Raw genomic sequence first — 26,936 nt, 5'->3', positions numbered from 1 at the left:
TCTGTTCTGAACTAGTTCTGGCTGTCAGTGGACGTTTAGATAATGGCCAGATTGGACATCTTTTATTTACGTAATTTATTGACTGTTTCTGGATGTCAACGGACGTCCAGATTATAGTCAGTATGAACGTCTTTTCTCAACTAGTTCTGGCTGTCAGTGGACGTTTAGATAATGGCCAGATTGGACATCTTTATTCACGTCATTTATGGACCATTTCTGGATGTCAACGGACGTCCAGATTATAGTCAGTATGAATGTCTTTTCTCAACTAGTTCTGGCTGTCAGTGGACGTTTAGATAATGGCCAGATTGGACATCTTTATTCACGTCATTTATGGACTATTTCTGGATGTCAACGGACGTCCAGATTATAGTCAGTATGAACGTCTTTTCTCAACTAGTTCTGGCTGTCAGTGGACGTTTAGATTGTGGCCAGATTGGACATCTTTATTCACGTCATTTATGGACCATTTCTGGATGTCAACGGACGTCCAGATTATAGTCAGTATGAACGTCTTTTCTCACCTAGTTCTGGCTGTCAGTGGACGTTTAGATAATGGCCAGATTGGACATCTTTATTCACGTCATTTATGGACCATTTCTGGATGTCAACGGACGTCCAGATTATAGTCTGTATGAATGTCTTTTCTCAACTAGTTCTGGCTGTCAGTGGACGTTTAGATAATGGCCAGATTGGACATCTTTATTCACGTCATTTATGGACCATTTCTGGATGTCAACGGACGTCCAGATTATAGTCAGTATGAATGTCTTTTCTCAACTAGTTCTGGCTGTCAGTGGACGTTTAGATAATGGCCAGATTGGACATCTTTATTCACGTCATTTCTGGACTATTTCTGGATGTCAACGGACGTCCAGATTATAGTCAGTATGAACGTCTTTTCTCAACTAGTTCTGGCTGTCAGTGGACGTTTAGATAATGGCCAGATTGGACATCTTTATTCACGTAATTTATGGACCATTTCTGGATGTCAACGGACGTCCAGATTATAGTCAGTATGAATGTCTTTTCTCAACTAGTTCTGGCTGTCAGTGGACGTTTAGATAATGGCCAGATTGGACATCTTTATTCACGTCATTTATGGACCATTTCTGGATGTCAACGGACGTCCAGATTATAGTCAGTATGAACGTCTTTTCTCAACTAGTTCTGGCTGTCAGTGGACATTAAGATAATGGCCAGATTGGATATCTTTATTCACGTCATTTATGGACTATTTCTGGATGTCAACGGACGTCCAGATTATAGTCAGTATGAACGTCTTTTCTCAACTAGTTCTGGCTGTCAGTGGACGTTTAGATTATGGCCAGATTGGACATATTTTTTTAAGTCATTCATCGACTAATTCTGGATGTCACCGGACGTTCAGATTATAGCCAGTATGAACGTCTTTTCTCAACTAGTTCTGGCTGTCAGTGGACGTTTAGATTATAGCCAGATTGGACATAATTTCTCATTGTCATTAATCAACTAATTCTGGATGTCAATGGACGTTCAGATTATGGCCTGGACGGACGGACGTGATATCAACCTGTTTTGTATGTCCACAGACGTCGCTTGCTCAGTGGGGAGTTGAAGCAATGCATTCGTGGCTGTTCTCACATGATTCTTTCAGAGTTACAGAATCTGGCATTTGAATTTAGCACGCTTAACTCCCGAGTGGATTAAATGCGCGTTTGTGGGCTGTGTGATTTGTGGGTCGCTGTGATTTGCTCCAGCCAGGCCTGACTCTCTCTTGAGAGGATGAGAGTTAAGCACCTACTCTCTGCAGCTCGGGTCAGAGTCGAACAGGAATATTTTTGTTTAAGCTCCTCTTTCTACCTCTGGTACTGCTCTGGTTAATTTGATATATCTAATTCTGATTAATTATAAGATTTTAAATTACAGCGTTTTGAAGAGTTTGGCCTCGCTCCATCTAGACAATGGCATCAAGTGTGTTGGCACTCTGCTGGCCGCTGTGATAAGATACCTTTGGCCTCCTCTCGATCTGAGGATTACTCTGCTGTGGCCTCCTCTCATCTAGCTCCAGTCAGGCAGTGACATCAAGTGTTCAGCCCTCTGTGAAGCCGCCTTGATAGGCTGTCTTTAAGGATGAGTCTGGTTGCCCGCCTCTTGTTATAGAGAGACGTTCGGCTGAGGCCTCCATTAACCTGATTGTCTTTAAGAATGAGTGTAGTTTGACCTCCTCTCGATCTGAAAATTTTTCTGCTGAGGCCTCCACTCACCTGAGCTCCAGCCAGACAGTTACATCAAGTGATTTACCCTTTCTAGGCCACCTTGGTAAACTGTCTTTTAGGTTTAGTATGGCTGGCCTCCTCTCTTCATAATAATAATAATAATTCATTATAATAATAATAATTTGTTACATTTATATAGCGCTTTTCTGGGCACTCAAAGCGCTTTACATATGGAAGGGGGAATCTCCTCAACCACCACCAATGTGCAGCATCCACCTGGATGATGCGACGGCAGCCATGTTGCGCCAGAACCCCCACCACACCAGCTTATTGGTGGAGAGGAGCTTATCTGAGGATCGTTCTGCTGTGGCCTCCGCTCACCTGAAAGCCAGTTTGACAGCGACATCAGGTGTTCAGCCTTCTCTGAGGCGCCTTGGTAAACTGTCTTTAAGGTTGAGTTTGGCTGGCCTCCTTTTTACATAGAGAGTTGTTCTGCTGAGGCCTCCACTCATCTGAGCTCCAGTCAGACAGTGACATCAAGTGTTCTGCCCTATGTGAGGTCGCCTTGGTAAACTGTCTTTAAGGTTGAGTCTGGTTGGCCTCCTCTAGCTATAGGGAGTCGCTCTGCTGAGGCCTTCGCTCACCTGAGCTCCAGCTAGATAGTGATATCAAGTGTTTGGCCCTCTTTGAGGCCGCCTTGATAAACTGTCTTTAATGTGGTTGGCCTCCTCTCATTATAAAGAGTTGTTCTGCTGAGGCCTCCAGTTAGACAGTGAAATCAAGTGTTTGGCCCTATGTAAGGCTGCCTTGATAAACTGTCTTTGAAGATGATTTGGTTTCGAAATTACGGAAGTTATGGGGTGAAAGCGGCAAAAGATCATTGTTTTTGATTCAGGAGGAACTGTAAAAGGTGGCTGCTGTTTCAGTTGCGGTGTTCAGGGACTGACTTCTGTCTAGCTCTACATAGCATGAAATGCGCTGATGACGTCTGATGTCAGCGCAAGCAGGGTGTCTCAAAAACACGGTTTGAAATCGCTGGGGTTTCTGATGTCACAAACTGCCTTATAACCAATCACGTCAACTTGCCGGCGGTCTATTTCATTAACTGCAAACTAGCAGAGGAGTCTCGAGAAAAGCCAGGTTATGCCAGTATATTTGTCTGTTGATATGAAAAATTGGGTAGATTTAGCAATATAGCAGGTGTATGATGTATATTATGATGTTATGATGAACTATATGCCTTTCTCCACTGACGTTCTGAGTTGTTCAAAGCGTTTCTGGTGATTTTTAGAAGGCAGCTGTCTGACTCTGAGATGTGAACGGGAACATAGTTTGTGTAACATTAGCAACACATTACTAGCTGTTTGATAACATAGTCAAACAAAAGGCTAATCATATTAATTACTGTTATGTGCCAGACACTGTAAAGAGCGATACCATTGTGCAGCGTTTACCTCAGTAAGTTGGCCAAATGAATCTCTGAGATGGCGTGAGTGCCTGGAGGCGGGGCTAATTAGCATATTCATGGTTCTGCATATGCTAAATGAAGCAAGGGTGTAGAGTGACATTCAAGCTATTTTAAAGCATGAATAATTTTTCGTTCACAGGAAAAAAACTTTAAATATGTCATTTTGGTGATCAAAGATTAATTTAAGGGATACAATTATTGACTACAGATGGACTTTAAAATAAATACCCTATAGTGCTCATTTAAGGATGTGCATTTATTTCTTGGATGGAGCAAGAACACCTAAGTATCTAAAATGCATGTGTTGCATGCAGTTGAGTGATAAAGTTTACCCTCTAAAACTTTAAAATTTTAAATGCTGTTGAACTGAATGTATGAAGCAAACTATCTACTAAAATAACCACAACATTAACAGGAATGCTGAAATAAGAGCGTATGCTTTATCTGTCAATCCAATGCGCTTGAAAGTTGTAGGCCTATTTGTTACTATAACAAACTGTGCGCTTTTTCTTTCAGAATCATCATTGGCTGGTAGAAAGAAAAATAGAATAAGATTAGTTGGAAGCATTATAGCAATTTAATTTAATTTAATTTAATTTAATTTAATTGTAGCAATCAGCTGATAAGAGTAATGTAATTAATTTGCTTCAAGTGAGTGATAGCTTGGCTATATACATACAGTAAATAGTTGATAGTAGTTCAATTTCAGGCAACTGTAAAACAGTATCAAATATGGGTCAACACTTACCGTATGGACAGGGCTGTTTCTTATGCTCTGGAATTATGGGTATTTTTCTTAGAAAATTCTCCAGACTTGGCCCATGACGACCCAATGGATCATCAGGAGGCATAAACCTGGGAGATTTTTTTCCAAGATTAATTTTCTAATTTTTATAAATGGCAAAAAAGCAAACTTAAAATTTAAATCCCACAAATATTTATACCTCAAAATTCCAGGTTCAACAGACTTACTTATCATTTACAAAGGAGTACATCAGAAGGCGTTCATCAACAAACTTCTTCCACTCCGGTTTCTCAACAGCCAAGTCTCTGTAGTTGTCATTGGAAACAATGATGCCATCTGATTCATAAGCTAACTTAACAATAAACCTGTCATCATAGCAGACTACTCTGCGGCCCTGGACACGACGTGAGGGTGTGAAAACAAGAAGCTTATCCTTTTCCAGCCGTCTCAAAATCTCCTGATCTGTAAGGAAATAATGTAAAAAAAAATCTGTTTTATTGATATAGTCACATGGATGCTAGACCTAAAATAACAACATATGGAAAATAAAATTAAGATACCATCAAATGTATACCTAATAAAACAAAGGAAAAGCTTCACAGACAAGTTTAAATGTCAGCATGTGCTCATTTGATTGTCTGAGGACAAGCAGGCAAATATTTTCACCTGTGATAAGAGCATCAGGGCGGGACTGTTCTTTCCTCCAGGCTGGCACAAAAACTGTAATGTCTTGATGGCCACGTTCAAGAAACCAATCAACTGCAAGCTGAATGCCATGACAGGAGAACATCTGTTTATTGCCATGGCTGTAAAAATGAGAAAGAAAGAAGAAAGTAACAATTAAAATGTGTAACTCTATATGTAAATGATAATAACTATTTTAAAAAGTCACTTTGTTGGTTTGAATTCAAAATTCAGTAAAAAAATGTCAGTCAATGATATAGAGCAGTGGTTTTCAAACCTGTCCTGGAGGACCCCCAACACTGCACGTTTTTTTATTGTCTCCCTAATCAAACATTCAACTCATCAGCTCATTAACCCATGTGATAATGAGCCGATGAGTTGAATCAGGTGTGTTTAATTAAGGAGACAAAGAAAACGTGCAGTGTTGGGGGTCCTCCAGGAAAGGTTTGAAAACCACTGTATTAACTAATATGGAAACAAACTTAACTGATTAGTAAGGGTCCGTGTATCTTTTGGTCATTTGATTTCCTGTTTGGAATGGAATAACGAGAAATGAAAACCAGCTCGTTTGTTCATTTTTATTTTTTTGTTTAGTTTAAAAAACGAAAAATTAAATTTCGAAAAATTATCATGTTACAGTTCAGCCTATTATTGATTTTTATTTCCACTTCCCTTTTATCCAAAGAGACTGAACTATTTGCACTGTATTTATCAATGGGAAATACATCATGCTAAAATAATCTGTCATATGTAGGCCTACTGTGGCTCACATTACTGGGGTCGCTTGCAAGTCGCAGCAGCACGAGTTATGTGACCAGCAACATATTTCTGCTTCAAATATTTTGCGTATTAACAGTGAGTGGTGGTTTCAGACATTGTTTTATTAAAGTGCATTTGTCAGTACCGCACTCGTGACACTTATTCTGCCTGACAGAAAGAAAAGCTCGTACTGAAGGCGGAGCGGTTTGACCAATCAGATGAAAGGGGCGTTTCAGCGCCGCCCACGTGTGCAAATGAAATAACGAACCCATAAACCGATTTGTAAACCACAAAGGAAAAATGAAAAATCGAGCCAGAATCTAATTTTTCGTTTTTTAAACTAAACAAAAAAACGAATAAACGAGCTGGTTTTCATTTCTCATTATTCCATTCCAAACAGGAAATCAAATGACCAAAAGATACACAAACCAGTAAGTAATATTGAATTTAGGACTAAGATAGTTCCTTATTAGGTAGGCTAATCAATAATTACTTAATGAAATTGGCATCATTAATAGGTAATTATGACAAATTATAAATAATGACTAATTACCTACTAATCACAACATTAACGTGTAATTAACGGAGGAAAGCCAAACGCCGTCGTGTCTGGGTTCACAGCACCATCTGTGTATATTTTAATCACTCAGGTAGTCCAACTTCCTCTTATTTTTCTCCAAGCTATTTCCCTTTTTCCCGGTCTCTGTAAGCATACGACGTAGTATCGTATATTTCAGGGTACCCACAGACGGCAACAATTAGCATCTCCTCCATATTCGACAACAGTGATAGACCGGACGTATCAATTAGCTCTTCGTTGATTGGCTGGCGCAACAAAGCGTCATGCAAATCTCCGGTCAAGTTCAAATTTTTCAACTTGCGCGGAAGACGTTCGCGGCAAACGCATCGCCCAATTCGCGTCATTCGCGACGCCCGGCGCGAATTATGCGTCTATTCGCGTCTTTGCATTGACTTTGTATGTAATCTATTCGTGCAAATAATTAAATTCGCGTTCGGTGTGAACACACCATTAAGCGTCGCTGTCCATTCGCGAAGTGCTGAAATATAACCTTATAGAATCGTATTCTGAACGTTTAAACTAATAATCGTCATTTGTTGTGGATTAGAAATCAAGACAAGTCTACATAGATATAAAGCACCTATACAGGCTGACAAACAAAAAAAATAAAAGATACCTTTCAAAAAAATAAAATGGATGTCCTTTTAGAGGAGATAGAGGGAATCAAAGATTTTATTTTTAACAGATTTAAAGGACACCATACTACGGAAGTATGGAAGTATGGAATCCCATTCCCTATGGAAGCCCATTCCCGCCACATAAGAAAAAAATTCGAGCATTCTTAAGTCATAATTATGACATAAAAAGTCGAATTCATGACTTACTAAATCGAAATTATGACTTTAAAAGTCATAAATATGAGATACAAAGTCAAAATTTTGACATACTAAGTAGAAATTATGATTTACTAAATCGAAATTATGACATACTAAATCGAAATTATGACTTACTAAATCGAAATTTTGACATTAAAAGTTATAAGTATGAGATAAAAAGTCGAAATTTTGACATGTCAAATCGAAATTATGAGATTAAAAAAATAGAAATTATGACTTTAAAAATCGAAATTATGACTTTCCGACTGGCACTCTCATTGTTCTGATGCGACCCGACACATGATGAATTATGAACAGATTAAGGACTATTTCCAGTGGCGGTTCTAGACCATTTCAACTGGGGGGGCCAAGCTGGGGCCAGTTGTACTGTTAGAGGGGCCAGATTTAGACCTTATTGTTGTCATATCATTTTCTGCACTGCACTGCAGGCATTAACAGGCAAAATACCATGTTTATTATCATCATTCAACAATGTATTTGCATTTCCATTATATTTTTACGTTTGCATTACATATTCAGTATTAGTCCGTCACAGTAACTGAAATTGACATGATGTCCTTCTTTCTCTTTATTTTGGTGAGAACAATAGAGCAAAAGCAATGGGGACCAAGAAGCTTATTAATTCATTTACTGAAAACAACTGACTTGCTAGGTAACTACGTCTAACCGTTTACAGGGTTCCTGCACACTTTTTAAAGTCAAATTTAAGGCTTTTTAAGACCTGAAGAAATCAAAATTAATACCGTACATTAGGGGTGTGCAATATTGACAAAAATACATCTCAATATTTTCAACGTTTTGTTGATAATAATTAGATGATATTTTACTGATTGTGTTTTTGTGCTGGTGCCATGGCTGGTTTAGGCCTGTTGACAGCTGACTCACAAAGATATTCATATTTTTCATATTCTATGCAGTGGTCAGTTCACAGCAGTGACAGAAATTATTTTTTTAATTAAGGGGCAATATTTGCCACCTTAAATTGATTTCCAGGGGCATTTTCACCTATATATGGGCATACTTTCTAAACTTATTTAGAGTTATGCATCACCTTTTATGTCAAATACTAACATACAGTAATTATACTTATTTATAGTATAAAATACTTAATTATACAATAATTATACAGTACCACTGTTACCAGTCAAATTCATTCATTCAATCAAAATCCATCTTTGCAGTGCAGAGGTGAAATACTCCTTAATCTGTTCATAACTCATCATGTGTCGGGTCGCGTCAGAACAATGCAATTTTGCCAGTCGGAAAGTCATAATTTCTATTTTTAAAGTCATAATTTCGATTTTTTTAATCTCATAATTTCGATTTGGCATGTCAAAATTTCGACTTTTATCTCATACTTATGACTTTTAAAGTCATAATTTCGATTTAGTAAGTCATAATTTCGTTTTAGTAAGTCATAATTTCGACTTAGTACGTCAAAATTTTGACTTTGTATCTCATACTTATGACTTTTAAAGTCATAATTTCGATTTAGTAAGTCATAAATTCGACTTTTTATGTCATTATTATGACTTAAGAATCCTCGAATTTTTTTCTTATGTGGCGGGAATGGGCTTCCATAGGAATGGGCTTCCATAGTAGGTCAACATAACCACAATGCGTTATTTAATTCCCGGTCTTATTCTTCCCTCTAGTGGCATATCGAAATAAATACAAACCTTAACAAATTTACTAACAGACCAAACACAGTAAATAATCATACTAATAAAGTATATGTAGCCTACAACAAAATCTGATGAGCTCAGAATATAAACTCAACGCGTTTAATTCTACGTTAAGCAAATTGCCGAATACACTCAAATGAGATCGACTCATACGTCAATAAATGGAGGCGCAAATTATAATCACTAATACAAAATAAAACAAAAATGTCTTTTATACACAAAAATGTCTCTATTTGTACAAATTGCTGCACATTCGTTGAATTCTGAATTTTGCACATGCATTTGAAAGCAATTTGTTTGTGGATAGCCTAAAATATCTGCAACATTTATCAAGTTCAAGGATAATTGTGTGTGCATTTCTTAATCAATATGATAGCCTAAAATCATAAAAAAGTATACCCTACTACAAAAAATCAGATAAGTCCAGAATATGAACGCAAAGAAACTCTGTTTTACTTGACTTGGCTTGCACTGCTTTAGCCTACCACTACTGCGAAGTATTATTATTAATAATAATAATAATATTAATTTAACTATTGTTGTTGTTGCACTGCATTCGTTGAATTCTGAATTTTGCACACATTGAAAACAATTTGTTTGTGGATAGTAGCCTAAAACATATCTGCAACATTTATCAAGCTCACGGATAATTGTGCGTGCATTTCTTAATCAATATGGTACTATAAACTCATAATAAAGTATACTTGTGCTGTTACTTATGTCTAGCTGTGTTTTGTTTCCGCCTCCCACTGGACATTCAAGGTACTGCACTATGTTTATATAGTTTACTTTCGGTTTCCCTCAGTGAACGCAGTCAAGAACAACGTGCACGCAGTTTCTATTGGCTATTGATTTCATCGTTTAAACCTTGGAAATATATGTCTGTAAGTGCAAATTCTACACTAAATAGTGATTTAAAGTGTTTAAGGATAATTAGATTGCTATATTTCTGTTATACGCACTCTTAATTCATGTTATTGGTAACGTGCTATGTTGTAGCGTACTGAGTTGACATGCTAATTTATCTTCTGTTTGAATATAATTTGAATATAATCTCATTTGAATATAATTTATTTGTGTATATTACTTAAAATTATGTAAAAGGAACTATGTACAAAATCAAACCGTAATGTTAAGCTGGATATGTGAATGTGAACATGGATGCTCATACATATTTTTTCTTCTTGTTTGTAGTTTTACAGAAATATTATTGAGAAGCGAATCACCAGTAAAGTCACTAAAGTTATGAAGACTGCTTTCTGGAGTTCTTTTTTCAAGTTGTACGCTATCTGTTAAGCTTGATAGCGTACAAGCTTGATAGCGTACAAGCCAAGCCAGAAAATGGCTTGGCCCAGAGTCATCCATGCAAGCAAAACGGATCAGATCGGTTCATGCGCACTATCCGATAGCAGGTGTCCGTATGCTTTGGCAGCGATTGGAAGAGTGCTACGGGAGCCCAGAAGTAATTGAGAATGTGCTGTTGAGAAAACTGGAGGAGTTTCCAAACATTTCTAACAGAGATGGGCAAAGACTCAGGGAGCTAGGAGATATGCTTATGGAATTGGAATCTGCAAAGACATGTGGACATTTATCAGGTTTAGCCATTCTTGACACTGCAAGGGGAGTCAATCCCATCATTGAGAAGCTTCCCTTTAATCTGCAGGAAAGATGGAGCTAAGTATAAAGAGGATTATCAGGTCTCTTTTCCACCATTTGGCTTTTTTGTGCTGTTCATTTGCGACCAAGCAAGAATAAGAAATGATCCCAGTTTTTTGTTATCTATGCAGAGTCGTCTTAAACAGGAGAAATTTTCACGGGTCAGCAACAAAATACCTGAATACCTGCTCAAGCTACGCAATTGGTCAGAACAGAATAGTAAAAAGACATTGACACAGCGGGTGAAGACAGCGGAATCACATAGCCATTGTTACATTGCATTGCTCAACTCTTCAGAAGCAAGTAAGGTATGGAGTCACATGGTGTTGAGAAAGATACATTTCAAGCCTTTGAGATTAAATCACAATCTTCTAGCCGCAAGTCATCTCAAAGATCAAGCCGGTCATCAGCAAGTGTGGCAGCGACTCGGGCTCGAGCTAAAGCCGAAGCAGCTCGAGCTAAAGCATCTTATGCAGAAAAAGAAGCAGCTATGATGATGAAAAAAGCAGAAGTAGAAGCAGATCTATTCTTGCTACAATCTCAAAAAGAAGCAACTGCAGCGTCTGCTGAAGCAGCGATTTATGAGGCAGCAGCTGACATAGAGGGAAAAATAGACGAATTGGACCATGAGACAAACTTAGTTTGCACTCAGCGTACTAAAGAGTATGTTCAGAAGCATACAATGGAACAATATCAGCAGCGGTTTCCTGATACTCCGATTCTACAGTCATCCATGATGAGCGCTGAACCTCTTCAGTGTGAAGCTACAGCAACATCTCCACATGTACATCCATCGTATGGAATGGAGGAATTAAAAATAAAACAGGAGACAATGGATAATCAGAGAGGCGAAGATCATGGACAAAGCTCTGCTTTTCAAGCTTCTCCTATTTCCAGCTTTAGAGCTCCCATGGTTAACCTGCCATACACATCTGATTTAGCTAACTACATGGTAAGAAAAGAGATGGTGAGTTCTGGTCTTGTGAAGTTCGATGATCACCCTGAGAACTACTGGGCCTGGAAATCCTCTTTTCAAGATGTCACAAAAGACCTTGGATTAACAGCCAGAGCTCGACCTTCTCACAAAATGGCTTGGCCCAGAGTCATCCATGCAAGCAAAACGGATCAGATCGGTTCATGCGCACTATCCGATAGCAGGTGTCCGTATGCTTTGGCAGCGATTGGAAGAGTGCTACGGGAGCCCAGAAGTAATTGAGAATGTGCTGTTGAGAAAACATTTCTAACAGAGATGGGCAAAGACTCAGGGAGCTAGGAGATATGCTTATGGAATTGGAATCTGCAAAGACATGTGGACATTTATCAGGTTTAGCCATTCTTGTCACTGCAAGGGGAGTCAATCCCATCATTGAGAAGCTTCCCTTTAATCTGCAGGAAAGATGGAGCTAAGTATAAAGAGGATTATCAGGTCTCTTTTCCACCATTTGGCTTTTTTGTGCTGTTCATTTGCGACCAAGCAAGAATAAGAAATGATGCCAGTTTTTTGTTATCTATGCAGAGTCGTCTTAAACAGGAGAAATTTTCACGGGTCAGCAACAAAATACCTGTGTCAGTAAGGAAAACTGAAGTGCTAGACACAGTTTCAAGAACCAGAACCAACCAACCTCCAGAACAAAAGATTTTGGACCCTAGTAAGCAATGTCCAATTCACAATAAGCCGCATCCGTTGTCAAAGTGCCGTGGTTTTAGAGGAAAGACCCTGGATTAAAGGAAAACTTACCTCAAAGAACAGTCTATCTGCTTCAGATGTTGCGGTTCCGCCAAACACATAGCCAAAGAATGTGGGGCAGCTGTTAAATGTAGAGAGTGTAACAGTGATCGCCATGTTTCTGCATTGCACCCAGGGCCTGCTCCATGGGCCGAGGAAGCTCCAGTGACAGAACGAGAGCAAGGCGGGGAGTCTGAAGGAGATACATCATCTGATGTTACTTCTAAGTGCACAGAAATCTGCGGCAAAGCTCCCAGACCTAGATCATGCTCGAAAATCTGTTTGGTTGACGTTTATCCATCTAACTGTCCTAAAAAGGCTAAGAGGATGTATGTAGTTCTGGACGACCAGAGTAACCGGTCTCTAGCAAGGTCTGACTTTTTTGAGATGTTTGGGATCAAAGGAGACTCTTTCCCTTATACTCTTCGTACATGTGCTGGTTCATCAAAGACGATGGGAAGGAAGGCAGACAATTTCATTGTTTGTTCACTTGATGGGAAAACGCAGGTGCCACTTCCCACTCTCTTAGAATGCAATATGTTGCCTGAAGATCGAGACGAAATTCCGACACCAGGAATAGCACAATACTTCCCTCATCTCAAGTCAATGGTTGACAAAATACCACCTTATGATGCAAGAGCTCCCATTCTTCTCCTTTTAGAAAGGGAGATCCTAAGTGTGCTAAGTTTCGAGAACAGTATAATGGACCTGGTAACACGCCATATGCTCAGCGTCTTGATTTAGGCTGGGTCATTGTGGGAGAAGTGTGTATGGGAGGAGTACATAAGTCCGAGACTGCAAATGTTTTCAGGACAAACATACTGCAAAATGGACGTACCTCTTTTTTCTCACCCTGCTCTAAAGGAATTCAGGTCAAAGAACAGTTTGGCACTCTGAATAATCTTTACCAGTCCACTCTACCTAGCTGTCCAGTCTCAGGCTGTCTTACAGATCACCTGGGTGACAAAGTCTTTCAGAGGACTCCTGATGATAATAAACTTTAGCCGCGTTTCCACCGCAGGAACTTTCCCCAGGAACTAGGAACTTTGGAGTTGTACTCCGTGTGTTTACACCGCAGGAACCAGGGTCTAAATGAAGTTCCGGGTAAAAATTTCCCCCCCAGAAAGTCCCTGCTGGCGAGGTAGTACTTTTTCAGAGTTCAGGAACTTTCGGGGTGGGACTTGTGCGCTGAACATGCTCACGTCCCATCCATCTCACGGTCATGTCCGCTATAGCTGATAACAAACGTTGTCTATCTAGCATTACGAGCTTTCTGAAATGAATACGCTTTGGTATTAGTGTTCGTCTCTTTTCTGCCGTTTTGTTAATTACCTCGTTAGTAAACCAATAGATCGCACACAAAAACAGCACAGCTTGAATCTCCTCAATACTTAAAACTCAAAACAAGTACGCGCAGACAGGGAGGAGCAGTCGCATGCAGTTCAACGTCACCAGACTAATCTTCCCGGTACTTTAGTCCACGGTGTAAACGCAGTGAGCAACCGTTCTGGGGCAAAAAAAGTTCCTATGAAAAAAGTTCCTGGGACAAATAGTTCCTGGTAATTGCGGTGGAAACGCGGCTTTTCTCTGTCTGTTGAAGATGAGATCTTCCTTCATGTTATGAACAGAGAAATGTACATGGATGAATCGAACCACTGGGTAGCTCCCTTGCCATTCCGTTTACCTCACAGCCCACTGCCGAACAACCGGGACCAAGCTATGAAGCGTCTTAATGCCCTGCAACGCACCTTACAAAGGAAACCTGAGATGGCTAAACACTTTGTGGAGTTTATACAAAACATGTTCATCAACAAACATGCTGAACTAGCTCCCCCACTGCAGCCTGATGAAGAATGCTGGTATTTACCAATATTCGGTGTATACCACCCTATGAAACCTGGGAAGATTAGGGTCGTCTTCGATTCTAGTGCACCATGTGAAGGCATCTCTTTGAATAGCACACTTCTTAGTGGACCAGATCTAAACAACAAGCTACTCGGGGTCCTGATGCGCTTTCGTAAGGAGCAGATTGCAGTAACAGCTGGCGTAGAACAAATGTTCTACTGCTTCAAGGTCAGAGAAGATCACCAAAACTTTTTGAGGTTCTTGTGGTTCAGGGATAACGATCTGTCCAAAGAAATTACAGAGTACGGAATGACGGTTCATGTTTTTGGGAACAGCCCATCTCCAGCTGTGGCAATCTTTGGAATGAGACGAGCAGCTGAGTTTGGAGAAGAGGAGCATGGTAGAGAAGCCAAACAATTTGTTCATCAAAACTTTTATGTGGACGACGGCCTGATTTCGGTATCCAGTGCAGCTGAAGCCATCAGTCTCCTGAGAAACACCAAAAATATGTTGGCTGAGTCAAACATCAAGCTTCATAAGATTTCATCAAACAGTCATCAAGTCATGGAAGCATTCCCTCCATCCGAAAGAGCAAAAGACCTGAAGGATCTGGATTTGAGTGTCGATCCGCTACCTCTCCAAAGAAGCTTAGGGTTGAGTTGGAACTTAGAGACTGACTGTTTCACTTTTCAGGTATCTACAGAGGTGAAACCATTCACACGTCGGGGCATACTTTCAACAGTTAACAGTCTCTACGATCCTTTGGGACTTGTTGCCCCTGTTACCATGCAGGGTAAGGCCTTGGTAAGAGAGCTATCATCAGAGCAGCTTGACTGGGACACACCGCTCCCAGCCGATAAAGAGGTTAAGTGGAAAGCATGGACAGATTCTTTAACCGATCTTAAAGAAGTTCAGATTCACAGACCCTATGTACCAGTCTCTATGTCCTACACTTCCAAGAGAGAGGTGATCATTTTTGCTGATGCTTCCACTTTGGCCATAGCAGCCGTTGCTTCCTCAGGGTTGTAACTATAGATGGTCAATGTCACATTGGGTTTGTAATGGCCAAATCAAAGTTGGCACCATACCCCGCTCACATAGTGCCACGCCTAGAGCTGTGTGCGGCAGTTCTTGCTGTTGAGCTGGCAGGACTAATTAAAGAAGAGCTGGATTTGGATTTGACTGCAGTAGAATTCTACACTGACAGCAGAATTGTTTTAGGATACATTTATAACACATCTCGATGGTTCTATGTCTATGTTGCTAACAGAGTGGCGCAAATCAGATGTTTTACAAAGCCAGAACAGTGGCATCACGTTGATTCAGGCCTGAACCCAGCAGACCTTGGTACCAGATTCATTCCAGCAGCCGTCCTACCTCACAGTAACTGGTTCTCTGGTCCAGAATTTCTACATCAGTCTATTCTTGGGGAGACACCTGAAAATGAATCGTTTGAGCTTGTAGAGCCAGAGGAGGATCAGGAGATTCGCCCTCAGGTGCTAACCTTGGCCACTAAGATGACAGAACTGTCTCTAGGATCACACAGATTCGAGCGCTTCTCTGAGTGGAGATCCCTTGTAAGAAGCATAGCTATGCTTGTCCATGTTTCAAAATCATTTTCTCGAGAGGGAAATGCAGGGGATTGTAAAGGTTGGCATTGGTGCAAAAAAAGTCTCCAGACTGAGCGCACACAAGCAAAAACCTTCATCATTAAATGTGTGCAGCAAGAGCACTATAAAGATGAACTCAAAAGCTTGGAGAAAGGTGAGGAAATCTCCCAGCAAAGTGCTCTGAAGAACCATCTCCCTTTGTAGACAGCGAAGGACTTATTCGAGTGGGAGGTCGCTTACAATCAGCAGAAATGTCTGAACAGGAAAAGCACCCACTAATTATTCCAGCGAGTCAACACGTAGCCACGTTGTTGGTCAGACACTACCATGATCGAGTGGCACATCAAGGACGTCATCTAACTGCCGGTGCACTACGATCAGCAGGGCTCTGGATTGTTAAAGGAACAAAACTGATCAACCATGTGATTCATCAGTGCGTTATCTGTAGGAAGTTAAGAGGAAAATTTGAAGAGCAGAAAATGTCAGATTTACCTTCGGACAGAGTGAAAGTGGAGAGTGAAACTCCATTCACTCATGTGGGCCTGGATGTTTTTGGGCCATGGAATATAATATCACGCCGCACTAGAGGGGGCAGTGCTGAAAGTAAAAGATGGGTCGTCATTTTCTCTTGCTTAAGTACTAGGGCTGTCCACCTGGAAGTCATCGAGTCCATGTCAACCTCAAGTTTCATTAACGCCCTCAGGCGGTTCTTGGCAGTTCGCGGACCAGTCAAACACTTCAGATCTGACAGAGGGACTAATTTCATCGGAGCCTGTCGAGAACTGAACATCAATACCGATGATCCAGAACTAAAAGGTTACTTACAGGAGCATGGTTGCGTATGGACGTTTAATGCGCCCCACTCTTCCCACATGGGAGGAGCTTGGGAAAGAATGATCAACATAGCACGACGCATTCTGGATGCATTGCTGCTAAAAACAAGTCTTTCCCGTCTTACCCATGAGGTTTTGACTACTCTCATGTCAGAGGTCATGGCAATAATGAATGCTAGACCTTTGCTTCCTATTTCTTCTGATCCTGATACATTGGAAGTTCTATCCCCTGCAATGCTTCTCACCCAAAAGGCTAGCACTATACCTGCACCTCTTGGGGACTTTGACATGAAGGAGCTCTACAAGAACAACAAGAGCTCTACAAGAGCTCTACAGGTTCAGTGTCTGGCAGACGCTTTCTGGAAGGCATGGAGGAGAGACTATCTTGCAACATTACAAGTACGGAGGAAATGGACTGAGAAAAGGCGAGATCTTGAGGAAGGTGATGTTGTCTTGCTTAAGGACTCAAATGTGAAACGTAATGAGTGGCCGATTGGACTCATCGTGAAAACCATACCCAGTAGTGATGATAAAGTGAGGAAGGTGGAGGTAAAGATAATTAAAGAAGGATCTGCAAAGGTTTACTTAAGGCCTGTCTCAGAGGTAGTCCTACTCCTGCCGGGGAAGTCACAGAAGGATAAATAGTGGTATAATAATTTATTATACCAAGCGGGGAGTGTGCTGTTACTTATGTCTAGCTGTGTTTTGTTTCGTTTCCCTCAGTGAACGCAGTCAAGAACAATGTGCACGCAGTTTCTATTGGCTATTGATTTCATCGTTTAAACCTTGGAAATATATGTCTGTAAGTGCAAATTCTACACTAAATAGTGATTTAAAGTGTTTAAGGATAATTAGATTGCTATATTTCTGTTATACGCACTCTTAATTCATGTTATTGGTAACGTGCTATGTTGTAGCGTACTGAGTTGACATGCTAATTTATCTTCTGTTTGTACATAATCTCATTTGAATATAATTTATTTGTGTATATTACTTAAAATTATGTAAAAGGAACTATGTACAAAATCAAACCGTAATGTTAAGCTGGATATGTGAATGTGAACATGGATGCTCATACATATTTTTTCTTCTTGTTTGTAGTTTTACAGAAATATTATTGAGAAGCGAATCACCAGTAAAGTCACTAAAGTTATGAAGACTGCTTTCTGGAGTTCTTTTTTCAAGTTGTACGCTATCTGTTAAGCTTGATAGCGTACAAGCTTGATAGCGTACAAGCCAAGCCAGAAAATGGCTTGGCCCAGAGTCATCCATGCAAGCAAAACGGATCAGATCGGTTCATGCGCACTATCCGATAGCAGGTGTCCGTATGCTTTGGCAGCGATTGGAAGAGTGCTACGGGAGCCCAGAAGTAATTGAGAATGTGCTGTTGAGAAAACTGGAGGAGTTTCCAAACATTTCTAACAGAGATGGGCAAAGACTCAGGGAGCTAGGAGATATGCTTATGGAATTGGAATCTGCAAAGACATGTGGACATTTATCAGGTTTAGCCATTCTTGACACTGCAAGGGGAGTCAATCCCATCATTGAGAAGCTTCCCTTTAATCTGCAGGAAAGATGGAGCTAAGTATAAAGAGGATTATCAGGTCTCTTTTCCACCATTTGGCTTTTTTGTGCTGTTCATTTGCGACCAAGCAAGAATAAGAAATGATCCCAGTTTTTTGTTATCTATGCAGAGTCGTCTTAAACAGGAGAAATTTTCACGGGTCAGCAACAAAATACCTGAATACCTGCTCAAGCTACGCAATTGGTCAGAACAGAATAGTAAAAAGACATTGACACAGCGGGTGAAGACAGCGGAATCACATAGCCATTGTTACATTGCATTGCTCAACTCTTCAGAAGCAAGTAAGGTATGGAGTCACATGGTGTTGAGAAAGATACATTTCAAGCCTTTGAGATTAAATCACAATCTTCTAGCCGCAAGTCATCTCAAAGATCAAGCCGGTCATCAGCAAGTGTGGCAGCGACTCGGGCTCGAGCTAAAGCCGAAGCAGCTCGAGCTAAAGCATCTTATGCAGAAAAAGAAGCAGCTATGATGATGAAAAAAGCAGAAGTAGAAGCAGATCTATTCTTGCTACAATCTCAAAAAGAAGCAACTGCAGCGTCTGCTGAAGCAGCGATTTATGAGGCAGCAGCTGACATAGAGGGAAAAATAGACGAATTGGACCATGAGACAAACTTAGTTTGCACTCAGCGTACTAAAGAGTATGTTCAGAAGCATACAATGGAACAATATCAGCAGCGGTTTCCTGATACTCCGATTCTACAGTCATCCATGATGAGCGCTGAACCTCTTCAGTGTGAAGCTACAGCAACATCTCCACATGTACATCCATCGTATGGAATGGAGGAATTAAAAATAAAACAGGAGACAATGGATAATCAGAGAGGCGAAGATCATGGACAAAGCTCTGCTTTTCAAGCTTCTCCTATTTCCAGCTTTAGAGCTCCCATGGTTAACCTGCCATACACATCTGATTTAGCTAACTACATGGTAAGAAAAGAGATGGTGAGTTCTGGTCTTGTGAAGTTCGATGATCACCCTGAGAACTACTGGGCCTGGAAATCCTCTTTTCAAGATGTCACAAAAGACCTTGGATTAACAGCCAGAGCTCGACCTTCTCACAAAATGGCTTGGCCCAGAGTCATCCATGCAAGCAAAACGGATCAGATCGGTTCATGCGCACTATCCGATAGCAGGTGTCCGTATGCTTTGGCAGCGATTGGAAGAGTGCTACGGGAGCCCAGAAGTAATTGAGAATGTGCTGTTGAGAAAACATTTCTAACAGAGATGGGCAAAGACTCAGGGAGCTAGGAGATATGCTTATGGAATTGGAATCTGCAAAGACATGTGGACATTTATCAGGTTTAGCCATTCATTCATTCCCTTGAACGGGGTCCATAAATCAAACACGCTTGCATGTAATAATATGAAACTCGGTACACATATAGATCTCATCGGGACGAACAACTTTCGTACTCTTACTTTTTACCCCAGCCCAACAGGAAGTCGTCTATTAAGGGTTGTTTGGAAAATGCATGCAATGGAATTTAAAGTACTTCTCCTAGAGAATTGAACCAAATGCAACGTAACTCGGTCAGCGTGAAGACAAGATGAAAAGTGAGACAGGAAATGTGCTATAACTTCTGCATACATTAACTGATCTTGATGAAACTTCAGCAGTGTGTTCGTTGTAAGAGGCCGATCACATGGATGTGACTATTGTAAGTCAAAGTTATAGCGCCACCAACTGGCAGCAGGAAGTGTGTCACCTTCAAAATGCTTTGCAATCACCCTCTTATTTTTACCCGATTTGCTTCAAACTTCATCTGTATAATGTAAACACACGCCAGATGAAGACCTGTGAAAGGATTATTGATATCTTAGATACTGTTGCCATGGCAACGCATCAAACTTTAATATTCTTTTTTGATACTTTTGAGACTCTTAGTATGCTTGAAATTGCATGAAACTCGACAGACACATCTCATTTATTAGCTAGTAGACATGTGCAAAGTTTCAGGAACGGGCGTGGTGAAGGGCTCAGTAGCGCCACCTTTAGTCAAAAATGGGGTATTAGTTTTACCTACAGTAACAAAAATCGGTATGTATATTGTTCTCCTCGAGGTCTTCCTGTTGGTCGGAGCAAATGACTGTAAATAAGAAAATTGTCCGGCTCGAGGAGAACAATATACATACCGATTTTTTTTACTGTAGGTACAACTAATACCCCATTTTTGACTAAAGGTGGCGCTACTGAGCCCCTCACCATGCCCGTTTCTGAAACTTGGCACATGTCTACTAGCTAATAAATGTAATGTGTCTGTCGAGTTTCATGCATTTTGAAGAATGTTAAGAGCCTCAAAAGCATCCAAAAAGAATATTAAAGTTTGATGCGTTGCCATGGCAACAGTATTTAAGATATCAATAATCCTTTCACAGGTCTACATCTGGCGTGTGTTTACATTATACACATAAAGTTTGAAGCAAATCGGGTAAAAATAAGAGGGTGATTTAAAAGCATTTTGAAAGTGACACACTTCCTGCTGCCAGTTGGTGGCCCTATAACTTTGACTCATAGTCACATCCATGTGATCGGCCTCTTACAACGAACAAACTGCTGAAGTTTCATCAAGATCAATTAATGCATGAAGAAGTTATAACACACTTCCTGTTTCCATTAATCGCCATAAATTCGTTTCCTTGCCACGGCCAAACCGTTCGAGATATCAAAAATCCCCTGGCAATTTTTCATATCTCGCCACGGCCAAACCGTTTGAGATATCAAAAATCCCCTGGCAATTTTTCATCCTCAATGTCTTGACTGAAGTCAAGACATTGAGGATTTTGCTGATGTTTACCGAGTTTGCTGATGATCGGGTGAATTCCCTAGGAGAAGTGTTTCAAATTCCTTAGCATGCGTTTCCAAACAACCCTAAATAGCCGACTTTCTGTTGGGTCACATCTCTTTTACCTGGCATTCACATAGAACATTATACATTTCTATTATTCAAATCGGTTAAATGATTATTAGGCTGCATAGATTAGATCAGCCAGAACCGGGGACACTTCTTATAACACCTCATGTACTCATCATAAGAAGAATGGCATCTACGCTAATGTTAGTCTTTCTGCTTATTCCGGGGTTTACTGTAATCAGCCGGATACGGCCCGTATCCAGATCAGATGGTGGACCTGTGCCTAGACACGACCACAACGCATCCCTGAAGTGTCAGCAGAGATTGTGTCATCTATACTATGCCCTGTCGGCATAGTACACGATCATCGACACGATAGCCATCTGCACTGATCCTCAACAAACTCGTCTCCATACCCATGTTACTCTGATCTTTAACAAGATGGAACTGCCTGGATACTATTCTGATTGTTCCAATTCAATCTAACTTTTGACCTATAATGCTGCCTGAATCATAATCATACACTGTTTGTTCGTTGGCCAGAGGAGACCTGAAAACGTCTCCAGAGTGGCTATATATATAAATTAACTAAATTAATAACTTTTTTTACAACAAAAATAACATCACTGAACTTACTTAAGCTGGACTGTGACGCTTTTCTTCTGGAAACAAACTTTGTTGCATTATTTTCCTGTTATCTCTGTAAAGCTGCTTTGAAACAATCTGTATTGTAAAAAGCGCAATATATATAAATGTGACTTGAATTGACTTGACTTGAGAGTCCTCTTATCTTGAGTTTGTTGGTGATTGTCCAGATATAACTCATATATGACTGATATAACTATCCTTATGTGCACAAAGTTTCTCTGGGGGAAAAAAGAAAAAAAACATTTTCCTTTTATTTAACATTTGTTTTTATTTATGAGATATTTAAATAAATTATTATAATTATAATGAAAATCATTATTTTATGAGTTATACAAAGCATATTTGTTGAATGAAAACTATGAAGGGAACAGAATTACAGAATTAATTAAATCTGGCTTCTCATGTAATTCCAGTTTAAACCCTGCCACAAATACAAATGATTTTGGGATTGTTATAGATACAGATAAAGATACAAATATTGGCTCTACTGTACAGCCCTAGTTGATAAATTGCTGGTGAACTAGACATACCATAGGGCAACCAATTTATTTTATACAATCCTTTGGGAGAGGCAATTATTAAGTCTAGTTAAGTCTAGTTTGGGAAAAAAATATTTTCTGCTGGTGAATGACACTAGCAGGTCGTAGGGTTTTGTCAAGGGATATTTGTCAATGGCTAACCACGGGTTGATTGTGACTATGTAATTGCCAAAAATGGCTAGCTAGCATGACCAGAACCAACACTTCTCTCATGGCATATCAGGCACTGCTCAGCTCTTGCAAAAGTTTGGATTTTTTTATTTTTTTATTCCCTATTCCATAAATTATTCCATTAATATAGTCCACTTGAAGGAGTGAATGAAAACAACTGAGCAAATTCGGACACTGAGTGCACCGGAAGAGCTGCCGTATTTGCATAGTTTGTGCTGATTAATAATCATTTATAACTTAGCAAACAAGCAGCTCCAGTAGTAATGAAAAGATTTGTCTTGAACTCTGTCATGGAAACTAGCATGTATAAACCTTAATTAAATAATTGAATAATCAATTAAAAAGGTATTTATACCTGTATGATATAATGCTGTACATAATTCCACCACCACTAACTGGCTGTCCCCTCAAAAAAAAAATTGTATTATCATGTTTACTTCAAATTTCTTTAGAGAGAAGTATTATTTTGTCTATTTTCACCCAAAATAGGATGGAGTGAGCATTACTGAGAGCTAAACACGTCTTTTTTATTCATACTGGAAGCCGGAGGGTGTCCTCGCACAGAAAGTCCAAATATGTCCCAAAGATGCAATATAACTGGTTATAACTTGTAATGTTCCAGGAAATCCCAGGAAATATGGACAAATGCATCAAGCTGAATAAAAAGAAGATAGAACAGGAAGACAGTAAACACACGACTGAGTTCGACTGGTTTACCTGAGTTCTTCACACCTTCTCTGGTATTTTAATAATAATAATTTGATATTATTTAACATTTAATAGTATTTAATATTTAATATTCAATAATAATAAAGTATATTTATAATGCAATACTAATCAACATAGCCTTTCTCACTGTATAGAATGCTATAAAATAATATATTGTCTGCCTTATTCTATGATAAGAAGACACATCAGATCTCAAAAGGAAGTTATTTATAAACACTTGACTGACGTTATGAAGTAAGATGGGAGTAAAATTATGTTATTAAATGTTGTCTTTTGTTGGATAACAGGTTTATAAATGCTTCACATTACAAGTTTGGGAAGATGTTTGACACATGTTGCTTTGTCAAATGCATGTTATAAGTGACTTAAACTAGCAGTGCTTTCTGAGATGGAGCTGCATTTACTAATGATTACTCTTCACTAACACGCTGTGCATATATTTATTTTAAATTATTTAAAATGTATGTATTAAAAATAAAAACAATTCGTAGCCTTTGCATTTTCAGTTTTATTTTGATTAATCGTGCAGCCCTATTTATGCTAATACTAAACAGAGCGGCATACCAAAGTCAAACAATACCCAATTAAGTCAAACAATACAACATTTTCCTTTGTCTGCCATTTTGGTTATCGACATTTAGAGTTTTTGTTGTAAAATGCTATAAAGTCGGTATGCGTAATTGTCACAATGCCCATGCAGTAAGATACTCAAAAAGTACTCAAAAAGCCCCCTAGACTGGTTTTAACAAAATTTAAACCCAGATCATCTTCAGACCATGCTAGAAAAAGGTTATGGATTTTGTGTTGATTGACTAAACTCTATCAACGAAGTCGATGGCATGATGCCAAGCTGGATTTGGTGCAGTATCTGGTTGTCAAAAATGAAATGCAATTACTTGATTGTGATTGTTTTCAACCATTTTGACTAAAATCCTCAACTAATGTCTTTAAATTACTAATTTTTACAGTTGGTCTGATGGCTCATTGCCATGCTTTCTTAGCTCCTCATTTAGCCTCTGTTGTGCTTGGATCCTTAATTGCCCCTTTGCTGCTACATTTGTGATCAATACAATTACAATTACATTACAATTACCACAAGCAAAACCCCTACTACTTCAGGTCTGGTTGTATAAATGGATTCTTCAATGTGTAGATTCTTACCTCATGGCCACATTGCTGCCATCAATAACAATGGGGCGGAGGTTATCCTTATCATCCACGGGTATCTGAGAAGGGGACTCTGACCAGCGAGAGTCAAGTGAGTCAGAGAAACTGCAGGAAGAAGATGAGCCAGAGGATGATGATGACGTGGAAGTGGACTGGGAGGGAGACTGTGTCCCACCCTCATTCTCCGGCTTACTGCCTAGTTTCACCAGCTCCCCAAGAATATCATTGATCAGTGCATCTGACCCCAGCTTGTTCAGAACCAGCCGAACCAAGTCTTCTGCATAGCCGAGCTTAAGGGCAAACTCCATCTTTGTCTGATATTCCCTGAATGTATTCACAGGACCTCGCTCTTGGGATACCATATTTGAGACTGGTGAATCCAAATCTAGACATGAAGACCAACAGAGTAATGGGTGGACTGCATGGCTAAGCGTATCAATAGGAGGATGACTAAGGCTCTGCACAGGCTCAGTTTTTGGCCCTGAACTTTTCTCCGAGTCAACTTGTGGTGAAGAACCACAGCTCCTGATGCAGGGGGCCACCATGTCTCCTGTGTCTGATGATCCACTAATAATAATAGCTCCAGTGTCAGCTCCAGTCTGCTGGTCTGTGGCGTTCACATGGAGGTAGTCTAGATCCAGCCCCAGTTCGAGGATGTGGCCTGTTCCATCATCCAGATGGTCTTTCAGGCCCATGAATCAGCCACAGACATCCAGCACGTTCTGACTGTGAGTCTTGCTGAGCCCTGCCAACTGATCAGCCTCTATACGCTATTCAGCCCTCAGGTCGTGTTTCTCGTGTGAACCTAGAGAAGGAGAGAGGGATACTTTAAGGGACTGCATAGTAATTCAGGGAACAGAGAAATGTGTAAGGTGCTGAACTTCTAAAGCATGCTTTAACAGTGGCGGCTAGAGAAAAATATCTTAGGTGGGGCTGTGCCATATTCAGTTTCAATAGTCTGATGGTAACCATGGGAGCCAGGTCTTTTAGCGTGTCTGTAAATTATACCTTGTTATGGATATGTTATTTGTTTGAATACCTCTTTGTTTGTATCGTTGACCAATCTTTGTAAAGCGACCTTGGGTGTTGGAAAGGTGCTATATAAATAAAAATATATTATTATTATTATTATTATTATTATTATTAATAACCACCCAAACGCAATTTAACACAAACTGCAGGATAACAGTTTTCTGTGAAAAAGTCAGTAATTATTTAATGCCAATATTAAAAGCTTTCCATTTACATTTGAAATTAAACTCAAACTGTTTTGTTACTTTCTCAGACAGTTGCTTCATATCCCTCACTCTATCTAGAGGCTGTCAATGCTGGATCTGTCCCCGTTGTTTTAACAAGTAATCACAGAAAGCAAAATAAGGCATAAGCATGACCGCATTCAGCTAGCCAGGCCTTTCTAGTTTACCAGCTACAAGAGAAGCCTCGCACGTAGCCATTATCGTATTGCATAACTGTGTGGGGTCAGGCCAACCAAACAACAATTACACCCATTATGTCATTATATAAACAGGCACTAAAAGTAATGGACCAGAAATCTGTAAGATGGCATCCCTGCATCATTCTAAGGAAGCATAATATATTGAGTTTTGACAGTTTTGTCAGTTTTTCATTTTTAAAACTAACTTTTAAGTGTGTGAACAACCTTGCACCAGAAATATTCTGTCAACTAGTAGAGAAACAAAAAAGCGGAATAAGAACTAGAGGCACAATAAGTGGAAACTGTATAGCTGCAGAACGTAGAACAACATTTGGTCAGACATCATTTTCAGTAAGACGCATACGTACTGCGCTAAAATAATCCCCCATTTCGGACTAGCGCCTAGCGCACTCTATTGGCCAGCCGCCCTTGTGCTTGAAGCACATGGGGTTAAGAGCTCTACTAAAGGTCATGAAATCAGCAGTGAAAGGAATGAGAGAGACAAAAAGTTCTGTTGTCGTCACTCTTCACCCTTTTACACGTTTGTCTCGTGAATTAAACTTCAAAGTGCCATGTTTTTTGTCTATACTCACATTTTAATGTTCATTCATGTTGTCGGTCTGTGGTATTGTGGGTTGTTGCGCTTGGCACTCTACCTTCCCCATGCCCCACTTCCCTCTTACTTACCCTCTAGATAGCCTTCCACCAAAAATATCTTCTTTTATGTTCCACAGGAAAAAGAATGTCATACAAGTTCTAATCCTAGAACTAAAGAATTTTCCATTGGTATAAATTATTTTATGTAAATCATCTTTTCTGCATTTACCTCGCTCTAGCTTTTGTACTAATTGTGGACTTGTTAGCATAAATCACTTTGGATTAAACCATCTACTAAACTAGTAAATGTACATTTCTTAAACAACAGATTGTACATCTACACTGATGAGCCAACTCATTATGACCAGTCCAAGTGAATATCATTGGTCACAATACAAAGGAAAATTGTATTGCTCAGTGGTTACTTTTCCTAAGCTGCAGGAGACTTAGTTGTGAATCTCATATATCTCCCATTTTGGTGTAAACAGTGTCTCAGATGTTTCTCCTAAAACCCCTTAGGAGAAATAAAAGTAGACACAAATGAGACCTGAGAAATATCTGAAAGAAATAGAGTAAAAAGAATAT

At 39.7% G+C, this 26,936-nt stretch overlaps 1 protein-coding gene across 1 annotated transcript in view; it reads right to left on the bottom strand.

Moving 5' to 3' along the window:
* The window catches only part of LOC130087732 (probable ribonuclease ZC3H12C), a 45,600-nt gene extending 20,472 nt beyond the window's left edge, over positions 1-25,128 (bottom strand). Inside the window, exons 1-5 of the mRNA XM_056254216.1 lie at positions 24,426-25,128; positions 24,314-24,392; positions 5,078-5,217; positions 4,639-4,873; positions 4,415-4,521 (exon numbers count right to left, since the gene is read on the bottom strand). Coding sequence (XP_056110191.1) covers positions 4,415-4,521; positions 4,639-4,873; positions 5,078-5,217; positions 24,314-24,392; positions 24,426-25,014 — 1,150 coding nt within the window. The 5' untranslated portion in view covers positions 25,015-25,128. The remainder of the gene's footprint in view (positions 1-4,414; positions 4,522-4,638; positions 4,874-5,077; positions 5,218-24,313; positions 24,393-24,425) is intronic.
* Positions 25,129-26,936: the final 1,808 nt, after the last annotated feature.

This window comes from Rhinichthys klamathensis, unplaced genomic scaffold (genome assembly GCF_029890125.1).
Source record: "Rhinichthys klamathensis goyatoka isolate OS25496 unplaced genomic scaffold, OSU_Roscu_1.1 h1tg000111l_1, whole genome shotgun sequence".
Classification (NCBI taxonomy): domain Eukaryota; kingdom Metazoa; phylum Chordata; class Actinopteri; order Cypriniformes; family Leuciscidae; genus Rhinichthys; species Rhinichthys klamathensis.
This window is presented reverse-complemented; position numbering and strand designations above follow the sequence as displayed.